General features: G+C 42.6%; 1 protein-coding gene across 2 annotated transcripts in view; it reads left to right on the plus strand.

Moving 5' to 3' along the window:
* Nucleotides 1-24,430, plus strand: part of SIRT2 (sirtuin 2) — a 179,039-nt gene that overhangs the window by 111,251 nt on the left and 43,358 nt on the right. For both annotated transcript variants that reach the window (XM_086952009.1, XM_086952010.1), the window contains 4 exons: nt 6,999-7,128; nt 8,856-8,915; nt 9,024-9,079; nt 19,575-19,651. In XM_086952009.1, coding sequence (XP_086808135.1) covers nt 6,999-7,128; nt 8,856-8,915; nt 9,024-9,079; nt 19,575-19,651 — 323 coding nt within the window. The remainder of the gene's footprint in view (nt 1-6,998; nt 7,129-8,855; nt 8,916-9,023; nt 9,080-19,574; nt 19,652-24,430) is intronic.

Raw genomic sequence — 24,430 nt, forward strand, 5'->3', positions numbered from 1 at the left:
CCAAGAGACATAAAGCAACTTCTAGCGGTGGTAATACGACGCTATCCTGGTGTTTTTTTCTTTGGAACTAAGTGCACCATACAAAAATTATACATTTGCATAGCAGGAGGGGTAAGTTCAATACTAGCTTACAAGCAGCGCATTTATTCATCTTACAACCGGGAAGTCATGACTAAATGTGAAACTTGCTATCAGATCAGCTCTTTCTCACTATCTCTACTGCATCTCACCAAAAGCTAAGTAAACTTCGTACCTAGTGCTATGCTGTTTTATTCTTCCTACTTTCTGCTGAAGTAGCAAAGTATTTTTTCCTCAAGTGTTGCGTCTTTCATAAATTAACATTATTTGAATTTTCCTTGGTGTCAGGATGGAAATCTTTGGCAGTGTAGGAAAAGACAGGGAAACAATAAGTAAAACTACAGCCCACAATTATTGGGCCTCAAGCTTAGCCCAGGGAGGCCATACTTTCACTACACATCGAGTGAGGGCTACACCTATATATTAAAGAGAGACTCATTCCTGCATGATCACCAGTCGCCAACACTAAGGATTATAGCATGATCTTACGTTCATTTGTATTGTTAATAATAACAGCATTTTTTCTGTGTACTTCCAAATATTGTATATAATAGGGGTTAAGATTACATAATTTAATGGTGATCAATATACCAATTTTGCATTGTTGCCAATACCTGTATTTGAGGTCTTCACCCACACATGACCACGGATGGCAGCATCAAGTGCTTTTGTTATTGAGCCATCTTGCTAACTTGATGATGTCTACTTGTTTGTGTAATTCTGTTTTGACTTCATTAATGCGATGAACCTTTGAATAACTGAAATACAGTTTCTCCTGTATTGCTCCTGACCTACACTCCTGACTCAGTTTGTTACTTTTTTATCTGGGCTCTGGCAACACACATCACATATCAGGGGACTAGCTTGGTCTCTGTGATTTCGTCCCTGCTCTGTCAGTATTCTTTTTGACCAAAATGACACTCAAAATCAGATCACTTTTCTTCAAGCACTCTTAAATGGGCAGGTAAAAGAACTACATTTAGTAGATATACATGTACTGTGCCTCTCCCATCTTCTTCCAGACCTTGATGTCCAGGACTGTCAATCAGTCAATCAATCATTTGTAAAGCGCACTACATATCCGCGAGGGTCTCAAGGTGCTATTGAGGGGGGGGAGGGGCGCTACTGATCGAACACCCATGTCTTGAGTATCCTCCTCAAGGTCAGCAGGTCTTGGGTCTGTCGTAGGGTCAGTGGGAGGGTGTTCCATGTCTTGGCGGTGAGGTGGGAGAAGGATCTCCCACCGATGGTTGTTCTTTGGATGCCCGGGACGATGGCGAGTGAGAGGTCGGCGAAGCGTAGCTGGCGGTTGGGGATGTAGAAGGAGAGCCGTCTGTTGAGGTAGGCTGGGCCGGTCTTGTGGAGTGCCTTGTGTGCGTGGGTGAGGAGCTTGAAGGATATCCTCTTGTTGACTGGGAGCCAGTGCAGGTTTCTCAGGTGGGGGGTGATATGGCCGTGGCGTGGTACGTCGAGGATCAGTCGTGCCGAGGCGTTTTGGATGCATTGTAGTCGTTTGATGAGCTTGTTCGGGGCTCCCACGTAGAGGGCGTTTCGGTAGTCGAGTCTGCAGCCGACGAGGGCCTGGGTGACTGTCTTTCTTGTATCTGTCGGAATCCATCTGTAGATCTTGCGGAGCATGCGGGGGCTGTTGAAGCAGGAGGACGAGACAACGTTGACTTGCTTGATCATTGAGAGCATTGAGTTGAGGATGATTCCCAGGTTGCGTGCGTGGGTGGTGGGTGTCGGGGCTGCCCCCAGTGCCGTCGGTCACCAGGAGTCATTCCAGGCTGAAGGGTTGTAGCCGAGGATGAGGACCTCAGTCTTGTCCGAGTTCAGCTTCAAACGACTGTCAAAGAGGATTTTTTTACAAGCGTTCTCTACTCTTGAACAAGCATTTGCAATGCAATTGGTTGAGCCTTTGGCCCCTATATGTATTTAGCTATGCAGCACATTAGCCTGGGTGCTGAAACATCTACTGTTCTTTAACATGGAGGGAAAGTAAGCACCAAACTGCGTGAAATTCCATGTATGGGAACACAAGGAGAGAAATATTGCCTTGCAGCGGGAAATGGTATAGTCCAAAGCTCTGTGTCTAATATAAAATCAGGGCCTTCGGTGGTCATATCACTGAAAATACAAGATTTGAAAAAAAATATTTACTATGGGTGCTCGTGGAAGACAATTTCTATGGACTGGAATCTAGAGAATGCTAAAGTGATTCTGGTATTTTACTGACCTCTGCTGGTCGTTTTCTATCAAGAAAGTTAAATAGAGGCAGTTGCCAGAAAAAAAAAAAATAAAGTTCCTCAGCAGAAAGCAATTCTGGTATTTTACTGACCTCTACTGGTCGTTTTCTATAAAGACAGTTAAGTAGAGGCAGTTGAACAGGAAAAAAGTCCCTAAACAGAAGCAGACAAGTCCTAGGGCTGATCTCAGGAGCCCACAAAGTACATGGTGGTGTGGCTCACTGGTTAGAGGCCGCAGACCCGGAAGCAGACGGCCCGGGACCAGGGTTCAATTCCCGACGCGGCATTGTCGTGGACCAGGGTCAGCGGACTCGATAATTCTCGCGTCGGTGCCTACTCTAACCAGGGATCACACTCTGCAACTCTGGGCATTAGCTTGCCTCATCTCCACACCGGCCCCCCACATACGCCGGGGTTGCCTGGTTTCACCTTGGAGATACCCAGTAGGGACCATCTCACAGGGAAAGCCAGGATGGGTTCCCCAGCGGTCTACAGCGCGGAAATACCCCATGTGGGGTTATTCATGCGCTTTACAAGACATCATTACATTACATTACATTACATACACATATAAGTATATACTAAAGTATATACAAGAGTTCTCGAATGCTCGACCTAAAAAGGAGATTAATGTACAGCATAGATGATATGTATTATCGTAATCAGCAAAGACACAGCAGTAAGTGCTCAATCCCTCTCAGTAAAACATAGGTCCCTCTCAGGATCACAAGGGACTTCTAAGCCCAGAGGGTACAAGTGCACTCCAAAAAGGGGCAAGGAAAAGAGAATAAAGAAGAACCACAAAAAAGAGGGAAAATTAAGAACGGCTGTTTGAAGTTTCAAAAGCATAATCCCCCGGCTCAGCAATAGGTAATGAACCTGTGAATCTGAGACACTGAGTGTCTATGATTTCTTAGGCTGTCTCTTCATGTGGCTCAATTGTGACACCTCTGATGCTGAGCCCGCCTTCACAACTTTTACGTTGTCTTTCACAACTGAAAGAACCACTTTCCCTTGCCTTCATTTTTGACATGGAGAAACCTTCAATGCTTCTTGGTATGAAAGTTATCGCCTCTACTCCCATTTCTTGTCTGCGTCACAATGGCGATCAGCTCCGCTGAGAATCACCTTATTGCCCTTAATGATGATAATTTCCATTCACTGATAAGTGATGTACCGTTGAATGTCCCAGCACTGCTTTATCGTTGTACTGACATTTTTACTTCTCTGGCCTGCTTTGTACCTCTTTCCCTCAGTGAACTCTTTGACTTCACTGAGAATGCTCCACAGAGCACCAAACCCAACAGTAAAGCTGTAGCACATCAAGAGTTCACTCAAATCGGTTCTTCGCCATTAGTGGAATATCACTCCTGTCCCTTCCCCGGGCTAAGGGGGTTGATTATGATTGGTGGTGGCTAAATCTGTAGTGTAGTGGTGCTTATCGATTTGCTTGTGTACTTGTGAGAGGATCTACGGATCCTCTTTTTTTATAATCTTTTCGCTCCCCATGACTGAGGTCTTTAACTTATCGCTTGTACGTTGAAGGTTATGGTGTGCAGTAAGGCAGTGATGTGTGCACATGCTTTGGAGCATGAAAGATATCATCTACAAGAACAAGGTGATTGCACTACTTTAGATTGCTTTTGACTTAACTTTCCCCTAGGTTGCCACTCTGAGTACTCTTTCTGCGGACGGTTGCCCAAGTGTCTTCTGGTCATAATTAACCACCATTGGCAAAGGCACCAATTTGGATGTGTACAGATGACCGAGCTGATCAATGGGATTCATCATCCTTTGGCCAATCTTCTTGACTCTTTTGGTCAGTAAAATGCGCCTACTCTGATTGACCTGATTGATATATCCAGTAAACAAAGCTCTCTGAATCTGTCTCATTCTCCAAAGCATCCTTTTAGAAATAATTCTGAGTACCATCATTCCATATATTAGTTACTGTATGGCAGTCTAACAGCTGAGTGGCTGTACAGTGGGTCCCATACCGGATACAAATGTTTACTAACCTTTTGCTTTCTTGTTCCCATTGTTAGCATCCTCTGGGAAGTAATATGTTCAATCCTAATCTCCTGCTCCCGCAAAGACATATTTATGTGGTTTCCTCAAATAATTTTATTTTATTTTATTTGGTACTTTCGTGAAGTGCTTCTATCTGCCATGTGGTGCCCTCAGAGCATATTGAAGTATGGGCACATAGTGACGGAGTAGTGAGTTGCAATACAGTACAATATACAGAACCTTGTGGTGGTCTGCAATATCCAAGAACACTGTGGTGGAAGATAACCTGCAGTCAAAAATGTCTCCAACATGATCACAAAGCCTTGAACGAGCATGAGAATGAACATGAGACCTGGGAACATGGTTGACGAGGTGGAGCTTTGTAGTCTTTACGCATCCTATAAATTGGTCTAATAAATTGATTGCCACATGGTTTAAAATGTGTTTCATGTCACTTAGGGGCAAGTGAAGTGTGTGGATCTGGTAGTGGCAAGAGACTATAACATTTTTTTACACTATTTTATGAGCTGCACCCAGCTTGCAAGGGATATTTTAACAAGTTCATGAGTACAGAAGAGAAATGTTGGAAAGAAATGTTCTTAATTTCAGGGAGGGTGGAGTCTTTCATAACTGATAAGTGTTGCAGACCAGCCTGGGTCAAATAATGGACGAGTTGTAGGGGCAACTGTTGGGTACAATGCAATTTTCTTGGATGAATCAGTATTTAATGTAAAGTCTGTGGACACCTGCGCCTTGCAATGTGTGAAAAGCCAATAAGCACATGTCCCATGATTACATTGATCGCTCAATCCTACTGGTTGTGCGTCTTATCCATCCCTCAAAGCTCTAACTGCCAATATTTTGGGATTAATAGTTGTATTATCAAGCGGCCTTCACACAAAACATGCTTTGTTTTTTTTCCCATTGAGGAAGCAGAACAAATTAGACTTACTTAAAATGGAAAATAGCATATAGTCGTTAGCGCTACCGTACAGAATATTTTCAGAAGTGTCTTATTCATAAAAATATGTTCTCAATTTAGCCTGTGGGCTGAGAAAAGTTGCACTAAAAATGGTTAGCAAAATGATGCAAATTATGTTTCATAAGTAATTTTAAAGCTTTTAAAACACACATATGTTATTCTATCGACAGACTGAAAAATCCAGTTTCCACAGCAATATTTTTGTAGCTCTTAACGTTAAGTCTGGTGACAATTCTGTGTTCCCATTAAAAGTCTGCACAGCTCTGTCTAGCTGCAGGCATTGCCCACATTTATGCTTTAGTCATCCATCGCTAGATATGTCCTCTCATGCCCATTTCCTGCTACCCATTCTAGGAGCTAGGGACCCGCTACTTTACTCGCTTATGACCAAAAAGTCACCATCTATATATGTGTATATATAATGCTTCCTGATTGTTGCCTATGTCTGCCTACTCTCCGTAACACACAACAGAAACCTGATGGAAACTAAAAATAGTGAATCTATTATTCCCACCTTTTGAGAGCTCTTCACATTCTTTTCCCAGCTTTTTTGCGGTCTACTGTATTTGTGTTATTCGATGGCTTTTTTCTCCTCGTTACTCCCCCACTTTATGGTATTACCGCCCAGAGCTCAACAGACTTATTATTGTTCACTCTTTATGTAAACTGCCTGACTGTACGGGCAATCACTGGGAAACCTGGTTACCAATGATGGTTGATGTTTGATATGTTTTCTTTCTATGCTAGTAAAAAGATTTTAACACCCACTCGGCTTTTTCCAGAAGTTCATTGCAGGGTATAGGTCTTAATCTGTCTCCTGCAATTTGGCGGTCTTTGCCTAATAGGAGGCAAACGGGCAGGCGGCGCACTAAGTTGATTTGCTTAAATCTACCCAGATTTAGGGCCATTGAATAGTAAGTGGTATTTAAATAACCCTACTAAATAATGATCATTCTTCAGATGTTCGTCAGAAGAATGATAATTTTTTAGTGGAACATTTAAATATTTTTGTTCAACCATCTTTGAAAGAATGTGCTAATAGGAACAGATATAATTTTGCAGCTAAAGTGAGGATGTACCTTATTAATGAACGAACCTGAAAGAGGCCTTGTAATTTGTAAATAGACAGCTTTTTAGATTTGATGACGGTGTGTTTATTCATGTCGAGTAGGAATTGAAAATTGTGTAATGTAAGATTTGAGATTGATAAATACCAACAAAAAAAATACTTTTTAAAATTAAATCCTGTGGGAATTGGTGACTAGAATATTATCCCAAAAAGCAAATAAAAAATTAAACGAGATTAACTAATTAATTTCCTGAGTGGAAAACTAAACTAGAGGCATCATCACATTATAATGAGTGTTGGTAGTGCTTAAATAATCTTTGTGAGGCCATCCTGATAAGAGAAGGTTCTGATCCACCTCTTGTCTTCCTTTGGCCCTCAGGAGATCTGATATCCAAAACTGGACAAAGGTTTACACTCAATGCCTTTCTAATGCGATGTACCCTGTGTACCACTGCCTGTGTAGTTGGAAACCACCTTTTCCTAGTCCCCACTGCCATTTGCTAGAACCGTAGCCCACCTTTTCTATTTAACTATTAGGATCTCACCTCTTACCAGTGATGTGCCACAAGATCTCACGCCCAATCACTTCTGCCATTTTCCTTGTGTGTTGCAGAATATTGACACTCTGGAACGTGTCGCTGGGTTGACGGAGGAGGATCTAATAGAAGCTCATGGAACATTCTTCACCTCACACTGTGTCAGCATGTTTTGCAAGAAGGAGTACACACTTGGCTGGATGAAAGGTAAGGTATCTACTGTCCCCCAGACATCAAATGCCTGGGGATTGAATCATAGCTCAGGCCTATTTAAATTGGAGTGAATATGTTGAAGAGGTGAGAGGGAACTGTGGTGTTGTTGGCGGATCTTTATTTCTACTGGCAAAAATGTATTTTAAATGTTCTTTCTCACTGCACATTATTACCCTCCCATGTCATAACAAGAAGTGAATACTTGCAGCCAAATGCTTACTCTTAAGACAGCCATCCATGTAAATTCATATCTATACTTATTAAAGGGCAATTATCAAAGTCGCAAATCTATGAGACATTTCACATATATTAGCAATAGCAGTGTGTTTGCAGTTTAAGATCCCATTTACTTGTCAGAGAAGGAAGTTTCCCTAAAAAATGTTGGGTTTGTAATGACTGATTAGCGTCATATAAACATTAGTTATAACTATTAACGACATGCGGTTTCACAGCTGAGGAATCTATGATCCCTTTTTATCAAGGCAGGATGAGTGCCTAAAGTGGTGGCACTTCTCATACCATAAACCCTGACTGTTTAGCTCTAAGCTTTCCTTCTTCATTCGTGTCACAGCTCAACTTTTATGCATAGGATTCTGTGGTCCCACTGTTCTGCATGACTGTAGGTAGTATTCCTTGGTTCCTGGTTCCGTAGGTGCGCTTTGCTATCAGAAGGATTATCCTTGTCCCCTGGTCAGAGCTGCTGTGCGAAGGCCCTCTTCATTCAAGTGCTGCCTTCATGCGAGCAGTCCTTGGGCGACTCTGTTTCTGTGCTGATACGCTGTTCTTGGTAACTTGGTGACTCGCTGGGAAAGTGTGAGAAGCGTTCTCAATAACTCTTGTAAAGCACTATTAATATGGACTCAGTAAGCAGCCTGAACCACCCCACATTGTGAGCTGTCCTAGTACTTTACAAGTAATCCATGTTAGAAACAGATTTTCCTTAAGCTGTGAAACAGGTCTAGAGGCACTTCACAATCTCTCGTCTGCCCCTGCTTACCTTGAGAACCTGTGTCAGGTACATCTGTGGTCTATCACAAGGGGGCCCCCCTGATTTCTTACTTGCCCCACAACTGTTATCACTCTGTGTGTTACTGTGCAAGATGTGACCTTACTCGAACTGACTTGTACTTAGGCCTGTTCCAAGACATACAATGTCTAGTTAATTACACTCCTGTGGAGTAAAGTACTCATAGGGAAAGTGTGACAGGCAGAACCACTTATGGGTAGAGCATATTGAATTCTAGTATTTAGTAGAATTTTCTTGATCTTTTTATAGATATTGAGTACTAGGGACTATATATTAAGTATATTATGTATAGTATAGAATATTAAGTAGAAAGATACTTTTGATATGTTTTAAGTGTTTGCTTAACTTGCACATGGCCTTGCCTGATCGCAGCTTTTGTTTTACATGCTGGTAACAGTGGAAGAGAGGGAACTTTGAATAGTATTTATAAAAAAAAAATTTAAAAAGGGAAAATGAACTTTTTTGAGAGATATTTAAAAAAAATGCATTTTGATGAACCTTTTGTAACGTTTTGTGTTTGTATCCTTTGATGGTACTTGGCTACCGAATACCAAATCAAGTTTATTACTACTGCTACTGGGGACTGTGGCGTTAAACAGCAACATAGATGTTTTGAGTTTTTTATGTTGTGCTCTCCTGAAAGTCTCCCACAAACCTGAACAAATTATTCTACCTTTTATTTTATTCTTGTTAGAAAAGATATTCTCTGACCTGACGCCAAAGTGTGACAAGTGCAACAGTTTAGTTAAGCCAGGTGAGGACATTCCCATTAACTTTTGTCCTGCATCAACTGCAATCATGTGAGGATAGATTCTTGTTTGGAGGACACTATCTTGTGTAACTCATTTTTTTGGTTTTGCAGATATTGTGTTCTTCGGCGAAAGTTTACCCTCACGCTTTTTCAGCGCTGTCAAATCTGTACGTATTGCCCCTTCAGCAAAAGTATGAGGAATGACAAAATCTCACAGTGCATGCATGCCTTTTGACTAAGAGCATCCATAATATGTATATGGTTGCCTTTACTCTTTCTTTTGTCCGCGCAGCTAAGACTCTGTCCATGAGCATTTCCTAAACTCCTCTCCACTATTCTCTTGCGTCCATATTTCCACTCTTTCTCACTTTTGCCCTGTCTATATTCTTTCTCATTATGTGGTCCCTAACTTCATGATTGTCATCTTTTCCTGTCTTTTCTGCCTATTCACTTCATAGTTCCTCAACTCTGCCTATTGTCTGCGTTCTCTTTCGCCATATCCACTGCCACAGCTTCCTGTATCTCACTTTGTTCTCTGTTTCCTGCTTCAATTTCCTACTAACCTAAATAGCTGCGGCCACACACAGATTTTTCTGATTTAAAATCCAATGTGTATTGATGAATAGTTTAGCCAAGTATGGTACAAACCCTAATTGCAAACAACCTCAGAGTGTTGTATATTATGAGTCTGTTGGACCCTGCAGGTTTCTATGAATTAATGAGTTTGCTATTGAGATACTGGAATAAAGGAAATAGAATCTGAAGACATTAGCTTTAAAAACAACAAAAGTGTTTTTAGAGATTTTTCATACATAGGTGAAAGATTATGCTAACTTTGGATGTGTTTCCTCAGCTGTCGAAACCTAATTTTGTAGTGTTGTCTAGAAAAAGGAAGAAGGAGCAGAAGACAGTTTTTCCATCTGAGTATAGCTCTCCTTGGACCACATTGGGCCCGATTATGAGTCGGTTGGAGCAGAGTTCTCTTAAGGTAACCTGCTCCATCTGATTACGGTAGCCCCCCTAATCCTGGCCTCATTTTCCCAAAGTGCTGCAACCGTGGAACTGATTTTACTGGAATGTAATTCCATCCGGTAAAATCTAACGAGGCTTTGGCTGCAACAGCTGCTAAGCCTCGTCCCCCAGATGCTGACAAATATTTTCTTTGGTAAAGGGGGTGCTGTGATACCTTGCCAAAACTACACCCCTGCCCCCGCCCTGCTCTCATTTAACTCTTACTCAGAGCAGATGGTAAATGGGAATCATAAACCTCTCAGAATAGGTTTTTACTGTTCCGAATTCTGCATGGTCATTCCATGCCCTCTCTGTTATTCTCCATTCAGAGGAGTCTAACTCTTAATAGGTGGAATTTCCTGCATGGATTCCAGCTGGTAATGGTATAGCTCCTGAGAATCTTTGCATTGAATGTTGCCTACCTCGAAATCAGTGCCATCTGGTCTAGATTTTCCCAAGTCAGTGTCTGTGTCTGGTTAATACCAAAGAACCGGAAAGGAGCATTCACAAAGTGCTTAAAGTGAAAAACAGCAGCTTGGGAATGGTTCTCATTAACATCTGCCTATTCTGTCTGTTGTGGCCCAATGAGCAAAATATGATGGAGTGGAATATGGCCAGAGTAATTACTTGTGGCTGAGAATAATTCAAGGAAGGAACAAACAGAATTTGTGTTCCTTTCACAAACATGGTAGGAACAGTTGATTATAGCAGGAGAAGGGTACAGGTGGAAAAAGAAGCGAGAGAAGGAAAGGAGGCACCAGTGGCAACTTGCAAAAATATTGGAGAAACATGTACATCGTTGCCTCACTGATTTCATTACCACTCATGACCTATTACCATCCCACCAGTCGGTATTTCATGCAGGCTTTTCCACAGAAACTACCTTGCTGAGGGTAACCGAAAATATCCGCCGCATGGTGGACAAGAGCGAAACAGTGGCACTTGTGCTGCTCGACCTCAGCGCGGCATTCGACACTGTGTCGCATGCGGTCCTCGCCCAAACACTCCACTCCCTTGGCATCCGTGGGGCAGCTCTCAACTGGATTAGATCATTATTGGAAAACCGCACGTTCCAGGTCTTCTCACAAAGTGCCTGCTCCGATACCATGACATTCAAACACGGAGTTCCACAGGGCTCTATTCTTAGCCCGTTGCTTTTCAACGTGTATATGAGCCCCCTGGCCAAAATAGTGGAGGAAACAGGGCTTTTAATGTTTTCCTACGATGATGATTCCCAGCTGCTTTTTTCTTTATCAGCTGCAGATTCTGATAATTCCTCCACCCTACAACTCGGACTCTGTAAAATCGCCGACTGGATGCAAAAAAACTTCCTAAAACTTAACGGCGAAAAAACCGAGTTAATCGTGTTGGGCAAAAATAAAGAACTTTGGGGACCCCAACATTGGCCAACTGAAATGGGCACCCCCCCCCTACCCCGGTATCTCATGCTCGCAACCTGGGCGTCATTATTGACGACTCACTCAGTTTACATCAGCAAGCGGTAAAGACTTCAGCCACCTGCTTTGCCATATTAAAATGGCTAAAAAAGATCTGTTGGATGCTGCCTGAAAACACCAAGAAAACAGTTGTCAATGCCCTAATAACATCTAGGCTAGATTATGGCAACGTTTTGTACCTGGGGGCGAACAAAGCTACTGTCCGCAGGTTGCAATCAGTGCAAAATGCAGCAGCCAGACTACTCTGTAAAATTCCCATCTCTACTCCAACCACTAAATACATCAGGAAGTTACACTGGCTAAAAATTGAAAACCGAGTTAAATTCAAATCTCTATGTTTTATGCACAGGATTTCCACCAACACCGCTCCTAAATATCTGCAAAACCTGGTGCGCCCCTACCGTCCTTCCAGATCTCTTCGGTCTTCCACGGCAAATCATTTTGAAATTCCAAGGACCAGGCTGTCACGCATGGGTGGCAAGTCCTTCTCATTCCTAGGACCTTCTCTCTGGAATTCAATGCCACATACATTGCGGTCTGAGTCGAATTACATCAAATTCAGAAAAGCCTTAAAAACATGGCTCTTTAACATCTAGTTTTCTGTAACCGCATTGCTATTGGGATCTGCCGCGCCGGGAAACCCTTTGTTGGGTAGCTGTGCGCATTACAAATGTAAACAAATAAAAATAAATATATAAATAAACTCCGAATCTGTACTCCTTACTCAGACTCAACTAATTGATGCACCGAATGTGCAGTGACATGGACCACATCATCATAGGGTACACACTTTTAAGTAATGATGAAGAATTGGTTATTATTTTTTTTTTTTTTTTTATTTTTTTATTTCATCATCAGAAAAACAAAGTGTAAACAATTGATTATTTTAACATATATATCAGTTATAACAGAAGTCATTCAATTAGTGCTTTGTCACTTAAAGAATCAAACGAATTGTACAACATATTCTTAAAAGGCAAAGTTTAAACGAAAGCAAAAACAAAAAAACAACAAAAAAAAGAGAAAAAAAATGAAAAATTACAAAGAGTGCTAAGCAGTTTTTGACCCCACCGACTATAATCTTGTAAGAATAAGCATGAGTCTATCCCTCTTTTTAGTTAACCGTCTAATTTAATTTTCCATTTTTCAACTGGGGCCCATATCCGCTTCCCAAGCTGCTTTGCCTTCGCGCCTTTTTTTTCATATAAAGCTTTCTCTAGAGTATAGATAGCTAATAATTTTGAAAGCCATTGTTGAAACGAAGGAGGATTAGAGTCTTTCCATACCGTTGCAATACAAAGCCGGATCAGCGTCATTGCAATAAATAAAAATTCTTGATGGGGTACCTCCTGCCCCTCCTTTGCCACCCCAAGAACCATAATCTCATTAGTTAATTTAATCGAGATTTTCAATTCCTCTTTAAAGAATTCCTCCATAGCTTCTTTAAGGGGATCTAGTTTAGGACAAGCTGCAAACATATGTATTGTGTCAGCCTCCATACTCTGACATCTTGGGCAGAAGATCCCACTCGTGCCCCCCCAACTGGCTATTCTATGCGGTGTATAATATAATTCATATAGAGTCTTAAAATATTGTGCCTGCAGATTTGCAACCTTTAAAGTAGTGTTTCCTAACCTGAGCGATTTTTCAGCCTCATTTCCTGATAGATTTAATTTATTTCTCCATTTATCAAATACCTTTCCTCTGTCATCCTCATTATACTGGCATAATGCACCATATAGTTGAGAGATTGTGCATCCATCCTCATCTCGAACAAATTCCATCAGGTCTACCCTAATAAATTTACAATTGCCTGCTTGTTTTCTCTGCAGGACTGACCTTATCTGTAAGTATTTGAAAAAGTCTCTCTGATCCAAATTGTATAGCTGTTGCGCCCTTTCAAATGTTATTAACCCTGATTGATCTGTGATGTCTCCAATTATGCTGACCCCAAGATTATCCCACCGCCTCATCACTTGATCATGGAATACATCTGGGAGAAGTTCATTCATATATAAAGGAGTATAAAAATTCATTCGCCCTAATTTAATTTTCTTCCGGATAATTGACCAAGCTGAGATAGCCGCACCCAACACCTTGAACTTCGTTCTTTTATAATAGTTTAACTCCCTGAAAGTAAGGAGTCCCTTATTAGAATCCAAAACCAGCAGTTCATATATATCCGGAATGCCAGCATTACCCCTCCAGATATCTTTCGTATTTCCTCCGAGAAGTCCTTTACAATACTGAAGGACTGAAGCAAAATAATATGTCTTAAAGTCCGGTGCTGCAAGGCCCCCCCGTTCTTTAGATAGTGCCAACATCTTAATGGATCTTCGGGTTCTGCCCTTTGCCCATATAAAGCGATTACAAATCCCCTCTATTTCTTTAAACCACTTATTAGTAAACAATAAAGGAATCGTGCGGAATAAATATAAAATTTTGGGCAGGAACAGCATTTTTATAACATTACAGCGACCTATAATCGTTAAATGTAAATTGTCCATCCTGTCTAGGTCTAATTTTGCCTTTTTAATTACAGGGGTCAGATTTTTCTCCACAACCTTCGATAAGTCGGATGTTATATTAACGCCCAAGTCCTTCTCATTCCTAGGACCTTCTCTCTGGAATTCAATGCCACATACATTGCGGTCTGAGTCGAATTACATCAAATTCAGAAAAGCCTTAAAAACATGGCTCTTTAACATCTAGTTTTCTGTAACCGCATTGCTATTGGGATCTGCCGCGCCGGGAAACCCTTTGTTGGGTAGCTGTGCGCATTACAAATGTAAACAAATAAAAATAAATATATAAATAAACTCCGAATCTGTACTCCTTACTCAGACTCAACTAATTGATGCACCGAATGTGCAGTGACATGGACCACATCATCATAGGGTACACACTTTTAAGTAATGATGAAGAATTGGTTATTATTGAAACCAGGAACCAGATGCCTTGAACACAATGCACGTCTCCATCGTTAAGCCCCTTCGACTAATCTTGCCATTTCAGGCATGTTTGCTTCTCTTAATTGCGTGCAGCCATTAGGGGCAGTTTGGAAGGAAACCTGAGAAGCAGACAACAGCCCATAATCTTGACTTGCTTGTTTAACACCCCACAAAGACTTGATGCACTATCAGTGTATCTCAGATGTTGCTTACAATTTCCTCCTATCTTGAATGATAAAGGTGTCCTTTGGTGACTGCAGATGTGTCCAGTCCAAATCCTTGAGCCTTTCTGTGACAGTGGAAAGACCAACAACAAAGACAGGATCTGCTTTGCTGCAAAGTGCTGTTTCCATTAAGAGTATTTTACTGATGGTATTATTGGGGATTATTGTGGTCAATTGTTAGAGCTTTATTTTGTTTTGTGAAGTGCCTGATTGGCTGCATCAGGCTATGTTCATCCTATAGATAGGTATTCTGGTTTTCAGGTAAAACTATAAAATAAACAGTTAAAACACCACTGAAGGGCATATTTATTTTCAGTAGAAACTAGAAATCACTGGATTTTACTGCACTTTTACTGCCACCTGGTGCCAAATTTGTACAATTGTAGACCCCTACCTCTCAGCACTTATATGTGCTTGATGCTCCAAATTGGACCCATTCGGGCCATGGTAAACTATATCTGTGGACCCCAGGACCTACTTCCATTACCAGTTTGAGAGCATGACTGGCCTTAAATGGCTTTGGCTTACGGTTCAATGCACATTGCTGTTTAGTGGAAAACAGGTTTGCATCTGAACTCCTGATAATTATCTCAGTTTAGGATAAGCAGCATCACCATAATGTCACCCTTCTTTACTGAGATCAGAACAGAGGTTTATTTGAAAGCTCCTGTATCAGGATTCTGGCAACAATGATCACTGTGCATGCAGATGCACAGACACAGAAACAATGTCCTTCCTTAAAGTGCTGCACCCGACCATTCCGTTCTGAGTTTTATGGTCTGAAAAGCATGTCTATAAGACAGAAGGATCAGGAGCATATCATGAATGTAGTCAGTGCCCATGCACAAGATCAGAAGGAGTCGAAAGAACAGAAAAGTGTGACACTGGATTGCAATAACAGAGCACTGAGCTCTACAAAATATATGTATATATCTTGTGTTCTAATGAAAATATTAATTCAGCTGATCTTTACGTTTTGTCTGAAAAACAGAAGGGGAGGTGTGTTAAATGCCTACCTTTAACTTTTCATCTGCTGCAATCATATCTCAGCATTCCTTCACTACCTGTGAAGCATTCAACACTGTCTCTCATTCCAGACTGCTGCAAAGACTGCAGGGGTAGGAATCCATGGGATAGCATTATTGTGGTACAAGGCAGTGGCGGCTGGTGGATTTTTAAAGTGGTGAGGCGAATAATTGTACCCTAGTACAACGCGGAAGCGAGCAAGCTCGAACTGAAAAAAGGAGGGTGCAGGGGGGTTCTCCCCCCGCAAGAAAATTTTGCAAAAAGTGGATTAAAATGGTGGCTTTTACACTACATATTTACTGCAAATTGTTGCATACACAGGATCCAAATATAGCATTTTAAAGCACAAGTGTGAAGAAAATATTAAAAGCATATCAACAATGTGCCCAATACTCTAACTGGTCTGCTTGCAAAATGACCCCCAAGCCAAGCACATACAACCAATGGAAACAGGACTCTAACTGTTTTCTACCTGTAACAACTCTGCCTCTTTACTGTATTGGTTGATGAAGTCATCAAGGTTCGCACGAGAGCCGAGGCCAATGCAGCCTTGTGGACTCTGCACACACATCTTATCTGCCGCTCTCCCTCTGCTGATGCCACTGGTACCCCACTCCGCCCACCTGTCATTAGTGGGGCCCAAAGTGCGAGCTGCATTTCCTGAAGGCAATAGTGATACGGAAAGCACGTCTGCTCAAGAAAATGCACTATACACCTTTCCAATATAGACCCAGCAGGGTATGTGTAGTGCTTTTTCTACTAACATGGTCCATTACCTCACTAATCACTCAGCCATGGTGCTCATATTGAAGATGCAAACTTGAGTCGGCACCTCTTTTTTTGGTGTATATAGTAAGCTGACTTGCACTTAGCAGCGCATCCCGAACAATTGTGTGGAGATATTCTGGACCGAGTGAAGGTGAAGTTGGCCCAGTACCGGTACTACCTCCACCATGCAGTCCACCACACCCGTTTCCAAGGTTACCACATAACCCTCCTCGTGGCGAATGGCATATTTTTGTCAGCGATGTGGCAGCCAGTCCAAGTGGGTGGCTGGTGGCTGTTCGTGCAAGCTGCAGGCGAAGGAGAGAGTTGCCCTCCTCTGTGGTTTGGGGCCCAGGCTTGTGCATCTTTGTCCAACTATTCCTTTCTTTACCATTCTGGACCAGCCACGTGCATGCCTGACAGTCCTGCAAAGCACATGAAATCATGTGAGTAGAGTAAAAGAAGCATGCACCCAGTGGCAAGAGAACCCGGTCTATCTGCCGGTGTCAGGGCGCTGTTTGTGCACCTCTTGCCGCCTCATCAGGGGTGCTGCTTGTTAAGACAAGGAAACACGCAAGAAGATTTACAATTAAGGGACGAAGAGCTGTGCATCCATGGAGCCTTCTGTGTATCAGGCTCTTGTTGTGGAATTCCAACTACACTGAGTGGAGACGGGAGGTGGCAGTACCACACCTATGGAATTGGAAATAAAAATGCCAATAAAAATGCCAAGCATGGGGCTCAGTACCCTCGCTCTCATTACCTTAGCCCAGGGCAGTAGCAGGTCTATACAGTGTATTGTAATCAGGCAGTGCCAGAAGAGCTGGTATTTCAGGTCAGTGCGTGGACCATCTTTTTGGCTTTTTGTGGGCCTGCTTTAGTCTAGGGACCCATCCAAACACAACATCATAGCAACCAGAAACAAACATTGGCACTGCTAGTAGGTATCACCTTTCAGACCTCTAAGCTTTTCCAATGCCTTTTGTTCATGCTGTACAACATGGGCATTGCTTACTTTGGCAATGATTGGTAGCAATGCTGCACAGCAGTGTCAATAAAAGTAAAATTAAAAAAGAAAGTGCTATGGCGTGACCATGGCGCATTTTTTTACAATTATGTTTAGCAATGTGCTCCCCCATCCCCTGTCCCCCCTCCATGCCTCGTCCCCAAACCACTCCTCAAACAAATAGCAGAGTGGGTTGGGTGACGAGGTAACATGGAGGCAGGGCGGGAGAGAAGGATGTGGTTGGGGACAGAGGACAAGTGAGGGGATTGGGATCACAGGATCAATTGAGGGTGGGTGAGGTGGTTTTGTGGAGCACATGAGCAATGGATCTAGGGCAAACACATTGACAACGGAGATTGGGCGGGTCAAGAACACAGACAAAAGAGGAGGGGTGTGAGTTACTGGGGGCTCTGGGGCATGCAAACGGAGAAGCGCCCGCACAACAGATGGTGGTTGGGAGGGACTAGGGAAGCATACATACAATGGTAGGTGGGAGGGGAATAGCTGAGGAACACAGTGTAGGACGAGGTACAGAGAGACAGCTGGAACACACGCTCTTTCGCAGAGTGCTAAACAAAAATAACAAAAAAGTAGCTCCTGAGAAATCGAGGCATGACAGGACACAGTAATGTGTTCATCCTTTAGGGGAGGGACAAACCAAAGAAGGAGGAGGAAAGCCTACGGAAGCTGATGAATTAGAAGCAAGCAAAGGAGAGCAACAATGACACCAAGTAATGGGGGACTCTAAATCCACTGTAAGGTAACAAAATGTCTCGCAACTGACCGCGCATGCCTTGGCGAGAACTCAAAATGGAGCCTCTGGAATTAAAGAAGATCCTGTTGTAACTTCTTACGGAATTGAAAAGGGAATAAATACATCAACACTGGAATAATCATGACTAAAAAACGAGCTGTATTGAATTATATTCAGGAAGCAAGTAAAGTGCTTATTTGTGCTACAAACAAAGTAGTGATGAAAGTGACAGCAATCCGTGAAGTTTTAAGCATCCTTGATCACCACTTACAAAAGAGGCAGTCTTTCACTGATAAACTTGAGTAGAAAAGTCTTCTATATAGAGAATCGGATGGACAGTAGTGGTAAGAATATTCATAGACAAGCTAGTCGGTTATACAGTCTGAGGGACCACGGTGAGCGCATGGAAAATGATGGCATCAGGGGTAATGTTCAAATAATTGGAAGAAAAGAAGCAAAAGGTGGGTGTATGAGACAATTTGTGATTGACTTACTTGATTGTAACTTCTGATGATTGGAGACATTTTTCATACAAGAAATACAGTGGCTTCATGGGGACCCAGTTTGTAAACTCCTTCCGAAGAACAAGTTTCAATTGACAGTAGTACATTAAGTTAAGTATATAATCAGAGAGATTGTTGTTCAGCAAACTAAAGCAACAAAATTGATTCAAGCTAAAAGCTTTAAGTTCTTCAAGCAACCTGATATCTCTCAGACCATGGACCAGTGACGATGAGAGCTTACGGAATTTAATTTATACCCAAGTTCCAAAAGCTAAGCTAAAAACTATTGTACAGTTCCTAGCAAAACTAAAGCTTATGGATGGGAGGGAGAAGCCCAGGTAGCTGTCAGCCGGGAAGAAACTGGGATATTGCTGGCCATAATGTCAGACTTAAACAAGTAATACAACATACAGGAAGACAGAACAGCTAGGATCTTTTCTTTAAATGTCTGGTCTTGATAAATAGACCTTTATGAGGACCACACACATCCTTCTGCGCTAACTAATGTCATGGCATGTTTCCTACCAAAATGTGGTCACAAATATAGTGCACAAAAGTGTTGAATAGCATTTTATTTCAGGAACGGACGTCTGTACACCTTAAATGTGAAAGAAATTATATCAGTAACAGTTAAAAATGTGAGATAAAGTCCCATTTGATTTTCTCGTACATTTTGCTTCTCATTTGTTTTTTTCGCCTCTTTATTCATTTGTCACTCAGCTAATTTTGAGTTTGCAGTTTCCTCTGTTTCCTACCGACCCCTTCCTCTCTGTTCCAAACCCTTTTCTCTTCAAGGCAGTATTTTTTTCATCAATCTCACCTATTCCACTTTCCATCGAACAACTCTCCATGCCAATGGTTGATATCATTTGACCTAATAAAATTGTCTGTGTATTTATCTACCCCTATTCCTAGACACTCTGTTTTTTTCAGGCTTCTCATTTTTATCTTGTTTTTGCCAACAGGATTTCCCAAAGGTGGACCTTCTGATTATCATGGGAACCTCTCTACAAGTGCAGCCATTTGCTTCTCTCGTTAGCAAGTATGTGGCAGTCATTTAATACAAAATCTTTACTTAAGTTGTCCCATGTTATATTTGCTGCTTTATTGTATGTTACATTACGTTATGTTAAAGGGCGAATAATTAGGCAGAGACATTTACCAGAAGCTGTATTCTTGTTTCTGAGAAGCAGAATTATCCCATCCTCAACAGAACAAGCACTGAAACTGTTATATCAGACTGAAAACCAGTAGGTCTTGAGACCAAGGTGAAAATCAAAATGCTAAGTAGATTTGTAAATTAATACCACAGATTCCAAAGCTCCGCCAGATGAACAGAAAAGCCACAACCTACAGTCAGAATATTTCTAAATGTAGGTACTACTATACGGAGTAGTGAGGTAGTGTGGAGTGCTCTACTTATGTTCTAGGCGTTTCAACCGCTGCTCAGGAAAGGGGGCATGTGTTGTAAAGGACATAGTACATTATATACAGGGACTTGAATGTAATACTGGATCTTAGCTAGTGTAAGAGTTGCTTTTGGACCTATCCTACACCTTATAATTGCTATATTTTAGAAAAGTGTTTTTTTGCTCCCTGATGACAATGCTGTGTGCCATTTAAAACTCAGGTCATGTACAGTCCAGTTTCTGTCTCGAGAGACTGGAGCCAGACACTCGAACTGCTGCCCCGCCATTAGATTTACGTCCACAATGGGCATGATTGAAAATTATTTAAAGCTATGTTCTTTGCTGTGGTAAATATTCTATAAATCATTTGAGTCCTGTTTAGTTAACACCTTGGCTGCTAGAGGTTTTCCCCTCCTGTGCTGCAAAGTGGGATTTATCATTGTTCATGACGAGCTCAGCTCGTCATGAGCACACGAGCAGTGTACTGCATGACGAGCTGAGCTCGTCATGAGCATGGAAGGGGTTAATTTTCCTTCCAGACTCTCTCGATAGAGGATTCTGCATGTGAGAAGGTGGCCTGATATGCAGTGCTCACTATTCTAGTGAACACCATGTAACAGTCCAACAACCCTTATTAATGATTGGTTGTAAGTCAACCTTATAGACCAGCTATCCTAGTAGCGTGGATACGAGCAGTCTTCGGGCTAAACTCTAGAGGGCGTGTTAAGCCAGCTGTTATACCATCACATATACCCCTTGAACACCAAGTGAAAGGACACCACACAAGTGTTATGAAAATAAACAGTGTATTTATTTAGATCACAACAGCCCTGTACTCTTTATGAGGACAGGGTACTAAGCACACAACAAAACTCTTACGAAAATACTTTAAGTTGCACAATTTACACAAATGCCAGAGGGGCACGAAAAACCATATACTCTAAAAGTGGAATGCGAAATTACTAGCAGGTAAGTACTGTACTAATAGGCTTTGGAATCGCTAGGACTACGTTACTGAACCTTCAGATTACTAGTAGGAGACCTAGGGGACTCGGGTGCAGAGTGTGCACTCTCACGCGGGAAGCGGGACAAAGTCTATGGGAGCTAGTAAAAGCAAAGTTAGTGTTCTTGGGCGAACCCGATAAGGTAGATCGAAAACGACAGTGGATCCTGACCCTTGGATAGTGAGGCTATGCGGGGGCACTGAAATGCCGAAGTTACCTAGCCCAGGGGCTGCAGCTGCATAGGTCTCAAAAAACGTCGGGAATCCTCGTAGACGAACCAGGAGCCTGAAGAAAGAAGTTGCTGGCAGGCGACCAGTGAAGAGAGTTCGAGTGATCCAAGCCTGGATCGAAGATGGATGACACCTGAAAGCAGAGGGGACCAAGTTCGTGACTACTAGCCAGTAGTCAGGTGGCACCAGGAGGGCACCGGATGGTAGTCACCTCGACTAGGTGAGTGGGCGACGCTGGGCTCTGCAGATCTCACGGACAAGGAGGCGTTGTCGGCGACCAGGATGGAGGTGCGAGCTGTCCCACGATGGATGAAGCTGTCGACGTCGCTGGACCCAGGATTGGGGCAACAAGTCTTGGCAAATTCAAGCCCACGCGGTGGACTCAAAATGGCGTCTGGAGTGGACCAGGAGGGCCCGGGGTGCTCCTCTTTTGGAAGGGAGCAAGGGCCAGTTTGGAGCAACCAGACCAGCAGCAGTGATGTCGTCTGGCCTCGTTAAGAAGGCCACAAGCCAGCGGGCTAGTAGCCAAACAACGCGGTGAGCAGCAAAAAGCAGAAGGGCCCCACGCAGATCGTGGAGATGCTGGGAGGCTGAACTTCGGTGCTGGAACTGCTCAGGGTCGGGGCTTCTCGGACCCCAAAGCACTCACCAGAGGATCCCTCGGCGGTCGTGTTGGATAGAAGTCGTGCAGTTCTGATGATGGCCGGTCCCTCGAGGTCTCGTCGCACCTACAGTTCTCAGCTTAGCTGTAGAGGTAGGTAGAGGTCAGAGGTGCCAGGGAAGCCGGGTCTCGTCGTGCTGGTCGGTCGGATTCCTGAGGAAGGACGTGCAGTAAACCGCAGAGTTCCTAGATGGTGCCTGCGGATGCAGGGTGACTACTCCTTAGCCACAAGGGAGAAATCTTGAGAAGAAGTCGAGAGTTCCTTTCGTAGAAAGTAGTTTCTTGATTCGAAGATGATCTAATTTGGAAGGGTCCCCGCTCCTGCCTTTATCCTAAAGAAAGGGGTGGGTACGCGACTAGGTCCTGCCCTAGGGGTGGGACCAGGAAGGGGGGTGGCGGACTTTCCCCAGGCCAGGGGCTGGTGTGCCCCTGGAACTAGTTCTAGCCGGCAGATGCGTAGTGAGCACCGGGGTGCCACTCTGCAAGTCACCTTCCTGTAAAGCCCTGCCTACCCAGGATACACAAAACCCTGTCTGGGATGGTGCTAGCACCGCCCCTGACAGGAAACCCTTTGTCCAAGCTCTCCTCGCTGGAAGGACTCCCAGCAGCAGGAGGTCAGACTCGTGTCTGTGGTGGCAGCATCCATTTTGTGGAGCTGAGGCTTCAGTTAACTTTAACCGGGGTTCACAGTTACATACATGTCGTGTCCCTCTAGAAAGGTGGAATGCTAACCCCGTCGCCAGAATTGGCAAGGGGTTAGTATTCCAATTCGTATGACACCTTACTCGACATGTTTTGATAAAGCAATACCAAAGATAGCATTTAACCGCGAGGATTATAATGCACTTAAGAGTATATGGTATGCGTTATAATGGAACAGCTATGAGGACTTGGTACCGCAAGCTGCAACCGGGCTCAGCTCATGCCAGAGCACCATTTCACACGATTCCAAGCACTCTGCCTTCAGGATTGTCAAGGCCTGCCATAGGAGTGACTGATAGGAATCTGTGTGTCCATTTTAGGGTTAGATATAGGTATACTATATCTAAAGCAAAGGGTGATTACACCACCTTGCCCCAGCTGTCGTGCAGCCAGTTGTGTCAGATTTAGATGGCCATCCAGGGGTGGCATAAAACATGCTTCAGCCCCTGGTAGGCCCTGGGTACACCTATGCCCTGAGTTACAGGGTCTGACAAGGTGGCCCAGTACCAATTGGATAATGCACCTAAGGTACACATGTCAATTTAGTGAGAGAACAGCTAGGCTGTGGGTCTGATTGGCAGGCCCACAGCCAGAGAAAGTCGTAAACCAGTGAAACAAAAGCAAAAAATCTGGGTGATCATAGGATTGCAGACCCTACTCTCCTACATCTGCCACGTTTACAAAGACTGGCTGAATCCATTATTCCCAAATTATTACTGTTAAATTAATTTTCTGGACACCAATGTCTCTGCGGGACAACAAAGGTGTGGCCAGTCATCTACGTCCAATGGGGTAAGAAAGTCTGTTGGTCATTCCTCTTTCTCTGTAAGAGCTCTGGATACCTAAACCACAGAACTGTCTTGACATTAGAGGATAGTCTTAATTTTCCATGGATGTGATTGAAAAAATCAATTATGTTGGCCCTGTCACATTGGGTTTCACATACTCAATGCTAGATGCTGTTAAAGTTATTGGTTGACTCACACTCATCCCTTGGCAGTTCTTTGATAAAATGTGTCAAAAGAAGTAATGCCTATTTAGAGGTTTGAAATGGGTATTCACTTACCACTTGCACTTTTTTATTTAAATGTGTTTAAATAATGGAACACTATTTCCAGCTTTTGAATTGGTTGCTTGCTTGATTTTCATAAGCCATGAATATCACTATCTACTAATGGTATATGGCTTTCTGTGAAGCCTATTTCATTTAGTCATGCATTAGGTGAGGAGCAACTATCAGCATCCTTTGAAAGACAGGCAAAAAATTTTTGGTTTGAGTTAAGGTAATAAAGGAGGCATAAAACTGCTTGGGTATTCTATTATCCATGAATAACATAAGATAATATGTAATGTTAGAAAGGTTCTGCCACCGTCTTTTGCTGCCTTACCACTGATGTAAATCTCTAGAAGAGGTTTGTTTCTACTCTTATTATTATTATTACTATTATTACTATTATTATTATTATTATTATTATTATTATTATTATTATTATTATTATTATTATGATTATTATCAGCTGGGCCCTGAAGATGCAAGGACTCAAAAAATAAAGCACACTGAACTAAAATGGATCCATTGCAGTATCTTTCCCTTGCTTCGTTTTGTGTCAAATGCATCAAGAGGTTGTATAGTATTTCAACAGATCTCCACATTTGCTTCTGGACATTATAGCTGTATGTTTGTGGCAAAGTTTTGCTAAGGAAAACTCTGATTGTGTTGAATCGAAAACACACAAGCGGACGTAACTTTTTTTTTTATTGAAATGATTTCTCCAAAACCCATTATTTTGAAAGTGTATAGAATTCAATAGCAGC

Source organism: Lissotriton vulgaris, unplaced genomic scaffold, assembly GCF_964263255.1.
Source record: "Lissotriton vulgaris unplaced genomic scaffold, aLisVul1.2 SCAFFOLD_945, whole genome shotgun sequence".
NCBI classification, from domain to species: domain Eukaryota; kingdom Metazoa; phylum Chordata; class Amphibia; order Caudata; family Salamandridae; genus Lissotriton; species Lissotriton vulgaris.